The 8954-nt window shown below is 37.9% G+C and overlaps 2 protein-coding genes across 4 annotated transcripts; one reads left to right on the top strand and one right to left on the bottom strand.

Annotated features, from left to right (window-relative positions):
* Nucleotides 1–433: 433 nt before the first annotated feature.
* On the top strand, nucleotides 434–2912 carry LOC111808756 (uncharacterized protein At1g65710-like). The gene is made up of 2 exons (XM_023694915.2): nucleotides 434–1729; nucleotides 1827–2912. Exons 1-2 carry the CDS (start codon nucleotides 476–478, stop codon nucleotides 2739–2741), a joined length of 2169 nt encoding a protein of 722 aa, XP_023550683.2. The 5' UTR covers nucleotides 434–475; the 3' UTR covers nucleotides 2742–2912.
* A 63-nt stretch (nucleotides 2913–2975) lies between these two features.
* Nucleotides 2976–7419, bottom strand: LOC111808757 (nodulin MtN21 /EamA-like transporter family protein). 3 transcript variants are annotated; one of them, XR_002817126.2, is made up of 7 exons: nucleotides 6575–7419; nucleotides 5363–5485; nucleotides 4571–4720; nucleotides 3994–4165; nucleotides 3599–3659; nucleotides 3329–3499; nucleotides 2976–3224 (listed from the first exon to the last, which is right to left on the bottom strand). XR_002817126.2 is itself a non-coding variant. In XM_023694917.2 (7 exons), the coding sequence occupies exons 1-6, from the start codon at nucleotides 7253–7255 to the stop codon at nucleotides 3397–3399; spliced, it is 1290 nt and encodes a 429-aa protein (XP_023550685.2). In that variant the 5' UTR covers nucleotides 7256–7419; the 3' UTR covers nucleotides 2976–3224; nucleotides 3356–3396. The 3 variants fall into 3 exon arrangements, 2 of the variants coding, with proteins under 2 accessions (XP_023550685.2, XP_023550684.2); XM_023694917.2 differs by having other exon boundaries at nucleotides 3356–3499; XM_023694916.2 differs by having other exon boundaries at nucleotides 2976–3499.
* Nucleotides 7420–8954: the final 1535 nt, after the last annotated feature.

The raw sequence follows: 8954 nt of genomic DNA, 5'->3' as shown, positions 1-8954 counted from the left end.
AGGTGAAATAGAAAGTTAAATATTTTTATGGACAGGTAATAAAGCGAGAGAGAGTGGAAAATAATTTAAAAAAATAGAGGGAAAAAGGCTATTAAATAAAAGAAAATAAGAGCCAAAATATATATTTATAGAGAGAGAGAGAGAGAGAGAGTTGGTATTCAATTCCATTCAACTTAAGTAACGGCTCTAATTATTCTTCCTTTGCCTCTCTGTAACTCAAATTTCGAATTTTTTCTCCACTTTCTCTCTCCTCTTTCTCTCTCTTCATTAAATATAAAAGTTGCAGAATTTTGAAAATGCTTCTTGAACAGAGCGCCACCCGTTAACCCTCTTTTCTTGTCTCTCTGTCTTCTCTTCACTAAACCCACTTTCAAATCTCTCTCTCTCTCTCTAGAGCTGAGTTTCTTCCATATCCCCAACTCTTCGGAGGATTTCTAGAGTTTAGTCTACTAAAAACTGCCATAGATCCTCTCTAATGGGTGCTTGTTTGAGCAAAAAGAAGAAGACTTTACCTTCTGCTGTTTCTTCTACTGATGTACCTACTCCAGATCCCAGCTCCTGCAATGGCGGCAAACCCATCATCTCAATTTCTCAGCTGCCCACCACTGACCTGAAAATCAAGAGCAGCAAGAAAACAGGGCAAGAAAATGGTGAGGGGAAAGAAGAAAGAAGTGAGTACCCGGTGAAGAAGAAGGAGGTTTTTGTGATTAAGCACAGGAAGAGCCACGATGGAAGAGATAAAAATGGGGCTTCTCTTCTTCTTGTTCCTCCTCCTGAAGAGGGTAATGTGTCTTCTTCTTCCTGTGAGATTTTGGAGTCTGGAGCTTTGGGTGAAAATTTGAAGGTGGGTTTGGTGAGAACTTCGAGCTGTACTAAAGAGGAAGTTGATGCCATTTTGATTCAGTGTGGAAGATTGAGTCGGAGTTCATCTGCTAAAGGCAATGGAAGAAGGTACTCTGGTTCTAAGAGAAGCAATGATTTTGATCATTGTGGCAGAGATGGTGTTGATTCTGCCAATTTTGGTGATGAAGATGAAGATGGGAAGAATCCCTTTTCTGTTGAGGTTGACGACGTTGGAACTCCGGCGGAGAAACGCCACCATCTAAGGCAGGGCCACCGCCAGTCTTCTAGACACTCTTCCTCTCAAGGAAGGAGGAGAACCCCAAGTAGGGAGAGAGATCAAAACCAACGGTCCAGCAGCAGAGAGAGGCGTGTTAGCCGGTCACCTGGCCGACGGTCAGCGGAGCCCTCTGCAACGAATACTTCCAATGCCAATGCCAATGCCAATAACGGCGGTGGTCTCAGTCGACCAGCAAAAATGGTTTCGGTCCCTGCAACTGTCTGTCACATGGAAATGGACAAGAGCAACAATGTCACTGGTGGTTATGGAGACAATGATTCGACGACGGTGACTGCTGTTAAGAGGATATCGGTTAAAAGAAATGTCGGCGAGGCGACTGCCATGGCGGGTTCAAGGGTTGCTTCATCGCCTCGCTCACAGTCTCCTGCAAGAAACATTGAACATGTTAAAGCCGCCGACGAAAACCAGCAGCAGCAGCAGCCATCTCTCAGCCGCAGCTCATCAAGAAAAGCAGAGCAATCTCCATACAGAAGAAACCCATTGAGCGAAATTGATACAAATTCACAGCCACATAAAAGGATAAACAACAGAAGCAAAAAGGAAACGGAAGAACTGAATGCTAAGGACTCCATTAATGGTGTCTACCAGGTACATTTGGAACCTACACACACCCTATTCTTTCATGACTTCAAGTATCCAGAAAGTCTTTTAATATTGATTCATACCTTGCAATCTTTTGTCACAGAAGCCAAAAACTGATTCCAAAAGTGGTCACAAAGTAACAGTTTCCCAAGTGAATAGCAACAAATCAGGCAGCGCAGCTACCAGAGCTGTTGTGAATATTATAGCCTCCACAACACCATTGTCAAACACAGAGGTGGTCGTGGTAGAGCATCAGAAACCCCAGGGACTGGCAAGGAGCAGATCTGCAAGGCAATCAAGAGAATTAGATATTAATCCAGAAGCTTTGTTGAATCAAAGTCAAACACCATCTTACACCAAGATGTTGCTTCAAGACATTCAGAATTTCCATCAAAAGAATGCTAACCCTGTTTCCCTTCCAGCTTGTGTAACCAAGGCCTGTTCCATTGTTGAAGCAGTTGCTGATCTCAATTCCGCAACAGGTTCGAATTTCTCATGTGTTTTCTCCGAGGATAGAAGCAATCCACCAACATATCAATCCAGTAGAAATGAGCATAGCGTACCTTACAGTGGCAATCTGAAGGGCATGGCTGCCATCAGAGACCCTTTTGTTGAATCAGAAGTTGCCATGAATGACGATATTCTGGAACCGAGCTTTCACAAGTACACCACTGTGAGAAGGGGAGGCGGCCCTGTCGTTGCTGCTGGAGGGGGAGATACAGATGATCAGGAATCCTCCGGTAGCAGCAGTTTTGTGGGCAGTGTTCAACAGCACCATTGGGGCATTTCAACTGACTCCTGGGCATCAAGACAGAACACCAAAGAGGAAGGCCAGCCACATACTGGCTCAGGGAGTAGTCTGCAATCAAAACCAGGGCTCACCGGAGATGATAACAGGCGGAGAACAGCCGGAAGGAGGGAATCCAATTCCCAAAGGACTGGGATTGGCCGTGGCAGACTCGGTGGTGGTAGTAAAGTTCTTCATACAATTCCTGTTGCAGCCACTGGCTCCACCTGATTAGAATTGTATAGATCTCCTCACCTCGGCCATTTGCCCGTTTCTTTTTGTGTTGTTGTCTTTTTCCATTCCTCAGCCTTCTGCTTTTTTATTCAGTTGCACACTTGCAACAATTTCACCTGTTCCTGAATTCTTCCACTCAATATTAGCAGCGCAAATTATTTCAGTAAATGTGTACTTTCCTTCCACTAGGTTCTTGTTAATATATAAACCATAAACTGAATTATATCAAGGTTATGAAGCAAGAAAAATATATAATTACAATAATCTTATATTACAAATGCCATAATTACATAATTTGAATACAAATGCTACAAATAGGCATCGTCCTACGACGAACGATCACTAAAATTACAAATGCTACGAAAGATCTTCCCCTGATAGTTCAAAACTCACAAGAGATTTGCGCGACGAGGGCTCTTGATAGCAGACGTCCATAAATCATGCATCATCGCTAAGTGCGTTTGCACGCACAAGATTGATCTGTCAACCGCACATGTACTATCAGATTGCAGCACAATAAAGTATTGCATCAAGTATATCCTATCGTGGAAATTTCTTCTAAGTTTAGTATTATGTAAACTGGCCTTTCATGTCCGATAATGAAAGGCAACCTTTGTTTTGAATGTTGAAAGCGTGAACAGATCTTGTGAGCTCATTCCAAACTACTGCCATAGTTGACCACGTATATAGAAACCACAGTGACAACGGCTCCAACCAGTTGAATAGGTGAAAATGTCTCTCCCAAATATAGAAACCTGACATAAACGAACGGAGGAAACATTGAAGTGTCTGTAAAGTAGATATTTCACACATTGTATTTGTGCCCTGTTGTAAAATAGCGTGTAGAACCTTACCCAAAAATTGAAGCAAACATTGGAGTGAGAAAGGTGAGAGAGCTAAGCTTTGTCAAACTACCTGTTAGTAAAAGAAGTAAAAAAAACATGCACAATGGAGAATTAGCACAAAAGTGGAGATTAAGTAACGAGCCATGAATGTCTACAAAGTATTATCAAGGGGCATTAAGAATTTGATCAGATGCACACAGCATATCAGAAAACCAGTGAACCTTGAGCTAAATGGATTTCAAAATGCCTATTAACCTGGCACGGTGAGACCTATAAAGTGATGTTATTCTTATGTCTTTGATCATACTTATAATAAAGAATAAAGCAACAAGATGAGAGAACTTGAACTTCAAAGCAAAACACGCCTTAAAAACTAGAGAATGCTATTAGGGAAAGTGTGAAACCTTTTGTTGCACTATAGAAGAAAGAACCGTAGCTAACAGCACTTCCAAATATAGATGCATAAAAGAGTGCTAGTATATCATTGGTTGTAAAATCCTGAAGACTCCCACTGACTGCAGGCTCATGATTAAGGAAACAGATCGCCAAAAGCGGGAGACCACCAATCACCATGTGCTGTAACATAAAAAAGTTACATTTATTTAGTTCAATAGACTAAGGCCTTGTAAAAGGCATCCTTCAAGTATTTCATAACTTCCAATAAGGAACTCCATTGAAGTTTGATGCTTTCTATATTTAATAGCCTGCATGCTACACTGGACAACAACTCTTCCTCTCACTCTGATGTATCAAAATCACAAAATGATGGGTTAACAGGGCGAAGGGGGCAGGAAATTTCCCATGAGGACTATGAACATGTGCTGAAGGTAGATCGGAAACTAATTTTCTTCAATCATGCGATCATATACATTTTTAATAAGGATGATGAAAAGGGTCCACTAAAAAAATCTGTATACTGAAATGCATAAGAAAGAACAGTGATATGATTTCATAAGAGATCACTTCAACGGTTGATCCTACCCATCCAGTTGCCATAATAGGATCAGAATACTTTGAAACCCAGCGGACCATGACAGTACCTACTGCCATGCTCTGTGCAGCTAGAAACATCCACCACTCTCCACTTCCCCACAACGAAAAACTACTTGCATCTAGTGTAAGTGAAGGAACCTGTCAAACCAAGTGCCACATCAAACAGAAGCTATGCTTGGATAAAGTGCAGATAGATGGGTCGCGTGATTTCGTTAATGCCACCTCTTTTCATATAATATAACTCTTGAATAATCGTACTAACATAATGCCTAAAAGAAAATAAAGACATTCGCGCACACCGCACACAAAAGACCATTATTCTATTGTGGAAGAAAGAGAGAACAAAAGTGGTTTATTTAAAAAAAGCCAAGAAGCCAAGCTGAGCATTCATAAGATGGTTAAAATCAAAGTTTACAAAGAAAATGAAAAGTGAGATTGAAATATTAAAAGATATGATCAGATTGCAGTTCTAAAGATTCCGAAGAGTACACAGTAGTTCTCAAAATCCAGTATAAATTTTATGTTCACAACCTCCCTGCATTATTAGAGCAGAGATATATAAAATTACGGTTTTCATTTCTAACGAAAATTGGATCTCATCATCCCAAAAGCTCACCAATCCCGCCACAAATTACATAAATCAAGCTTGTTGATAGTTACACTTTGTTAGTCTCATTAATCATGCACATCTCTATAACCATCCAGTTATATAATGCATCTGTAAGACAGTAACACTAACACAAGAGCCCCAACTATACCGAGGAGAGGAAAAACGAGTACCTCAAGGAGTAAAAGTCCTAAAACTCCAAGTACAAGTCCAGCGGCTCCAACTAAACCGATGGACTCACCAAATAAGAAGGCTGCAAGCACTGCCACGGTTAATGGTTGAGAATCAATTATTACCTGCAATGAAGGCGTAGGTACAGAAACAAGAGATATAAATATAATTTTCGTATGATCCTTGAATGAGTACAGAGATATAGAGAGAAAAGTGCCAAATGTGATTTTTTTTCCCCCTTTTTTTGTCATTGGAAAAATGAAATGAATGATAATATATAAAGCCTACAAAAGCTAAAGTTCCCCCCAGTTGGTACAAATGAGAGGCAGATCATAAATACAAAAGTTCTTATCAAGAGAACTCCAAGTAATGAATATGGGAAGGATGCTATAAGTATCAATGGAAAGTAATCGCCATAAGTTTGTCAACATTTTTCAACTTTATTATACTTCCAATGGGAGCATACATGAAGTCTATCTTGAGAATGTTCTAAAATTCCTAACGAATTTTCCTGCGAATCCGTGTAAGAAGTAAGCCTAGTGTTTTCAATCTACCAGATCTAGTATGAAATACATCGGCAAGTGGTGTCTCTCTCTTCTCTCCGGAAATTGGTTGAAAGTCCACATGCTCAAGTAAGAACCTACTCCTATAATCTCTAAGATTATAAATTCAGAAAAAACCGACTACTTCCTCCTGGATGTCATTTCCATCTCCATATTCAAATTCAACCTTCGTCCAATAACAATTCACAAATCAAAACTCCCCTTCCTTTCAATCAAAATACAATGGAAAAGACTGAAGTTTCAATCCTGTTCTTCAACCATACCAACCTACATTACTATATAATAGGTTTTGGGGGCAATAGCTGGGCATCAAAGAAATAACATGTGGTGGCATCGTCAACAATTGAACTCAGCTTAAGGGAATGCTGCAAATTACTTGATACGTTTCTAATTGTTTGGATCATACGCTTCAAAACAACCGGAGGTTAGTTTATCTTTGAATCTTCTTCAAAATCGTAAGGGATACAATATAAAGGATCCCTTAATCAATCAAGCAAAGAAGATGAAATAATTTTCTCGTCTTCAATTGTGTTCTTGATTTCTTTTTTCATTTCTGCCTAACAGCACTACCAACATATACACATACTAATACACCAATTATCAATTTCAGAAATCTGCAATGAAGTATGTAGACATTTACGTGAAACTTACACTACCCAAGCCTGCGGATGTCCTCTGCAAGCCTTGAGCAAGAAAGCCCTGAAATAATGTAGCGTCGACTAGAGCGAAAAGAAGGATGGAAATCCAAGCAGAAAACCCAGAAGGAAAGGGGCGACCGCGGAAAGCAGCAAAGGCAATCAAGAGGAAACCAGCAGGTACAAGACGAAAGGCGGAAACGAAGAAAGGACCAGACCTTGGAAGCACCTCTTTCATGGCCACCATAGCCGTACCCCAAAAGAAAAACGGCGAAACCAACACAGCAAACTCCCAGGCTTTCTCCAAGACTGCCACAGAACCATCACCATCATTATCAAAATCAGAAGAAATCCCTAATTCTTCATCAGTCGAGGAAACCACACACTCCACATCCTGAGCAGTCCCCACGCAATCGATCGACTCTGTAAAATCCAAATCGGTATCCGCACCACTTCTGGTGCAATTCGACACTGGAATTGCAACATAATCGACACGAAACCGGCCTTTCTCATCGTACCTTCTGAAACCTAATTGAAACGGCACACGTCGTCGACGGAGGATTGGCGCTACGGAGGAAATACCCAGTCCGACAATTTGCCTCCTGAAACTGAAAAGAGGGCGACAGTTCGATGGAGAAGAAGAGGAAAGTTGAGGAGAAGTGGTTGTAAGAGTGGCAGTGGCTAAACAGCCCGCCATTGTTGTCGTCTCTGCTACGATTCCTTCGCTTCAAACAGGAACCAATTAGGCGCCGATAAGCGCTAACATCCCGCCATTACTCTCTCTGTTATCGCTTCAGTCACCACCACAGATCGATTTGGGACACACACAGTCCAAAATCTTACCACTTCCAAACTTGTTGCGTACAACCAGATATGTTCAAATAAATTTTGGGTTACTGGGTAGCAATCCTAATAAAATTCACAACTTCGATTAAATTGGGTTATTGAATTATTATTTAATTATTTAAAATATATATATATATTAGCAAAAATTTCATAAAATAAATATCATATATGTACAAGTCACAAAACATCAGTTACAAATGTCAGATATTCTTAATATTCATACCAATCTTAAAATTAAAGAAAGTTGGGTTAGATTGGATTATAACTCTATTTTCAAGTTGATCGGGTTGACTCGATAATATATATCTCGAAAACGTGCATCGTGACATTTAACATGCTCTTACATCAACTTAGTTAATTTCACACTCAAACTTTGATAATATGATTCCTGTAACATGTTTTTTAATTATACTAAAGACATATTTTCAATTTCACGGTAACGTTTAACATGTTTTTTCGTACATTAAATCAACTTTAGTTCAAGCTAAGTTTTTTTTTACAAAATCGAAACAAAAATATTCAAATTGGGTGAAAATATCAGTTTTTTTTACATAAACAGTCTCGTGAATAGTGAATGAGTGGTACCGAGAATGTTTTTTAACTTTTATAAAAGTTTAATGGTATTTTTTAAAACTTTCCTAATTTAAAAATATTATTAAAATTTTTAAATTTTAAGAATATTTTTTTTAAATGTATATAAAATTTAAAGATATTTTTATCAATCTATTAGAGTACTAAGTGGTTGGGTCGAAAGAATTTCTTGGACTAACTCAAAAGTTCGTGTTGGTAATCCAACCTAACTCTAAATTTTTCACAATCTAATCCAATCCAAGCCAAGAATTTCGGGTTCAATTGTCTCGTTAAAAATTAAAATTTTAAAATTTTTTATTTATACACCAATTATAATTATTAATTACAATTTTAGATAAAATATATTAAAAATTTACACACAAATAAAAGTAAATTTATAATTATTTAAATAAAAAAAATTGGTATTTTAAAATCATTTAGCAACTTCAAGATGAAAACTAACTAAATATAAAAAGCATTTTTAAAATTTAAAGATATTATTTAGACAGTTATTTAATTTCAAAAAGGAGTTTTCCACCTATCAGGACAAATTGGGTCTGGAAAAAAAAATCTAATAAAATAAAATTTTAAAAAAGTGTTATAATTTATGTGAAAAAGAAATTTCCCTACTTTAAAATATTATTGAAAAAATATATTTATGTGGCTTATACAACTAGAGTTAAATATTAAAATTAAATTATTTTTATTTTGATTGATTTGAATTACTCGACTTCGGCTCAGTTTCGAATGCTCGAAGCGACCTGATATCGTCGTTCTTCTAATATTTTATAAAAAATAATAAATGTAATTGAAAAAATATTTTTTCTCTTCTTGTTCACGTTTAGGTCCTCGAAAATTTCAAAAATTTCTCCAAACTCCTTAAATAACTTTTAAAATGACGAAAAAATATTATTATCATTGAAAAAGTGGATCGAAAATTGAAGCAAAAATATCATTTTTTTTCATATATACCGTCACGT

Source organism: Cucurbita pepo, chromosome 13 (assembly GCF_057944985.1).
Source record: "Cucurbita pepo subsp. pepo isolate OVF chromosome 13, ASM5794498v1, whole genome shotgun sequence".
NCBI lineage: Eukaryota > Viridiplantae > Streptophyta > Magnoliopsida > Cucurbitales > Cucurbitaceae > Cucurbita > Cucurbita pepo.
Note: the sequence above shows the minus strand (reverse complement) of the source record. Positions and strands in the feature narration are given on the sequence as shown.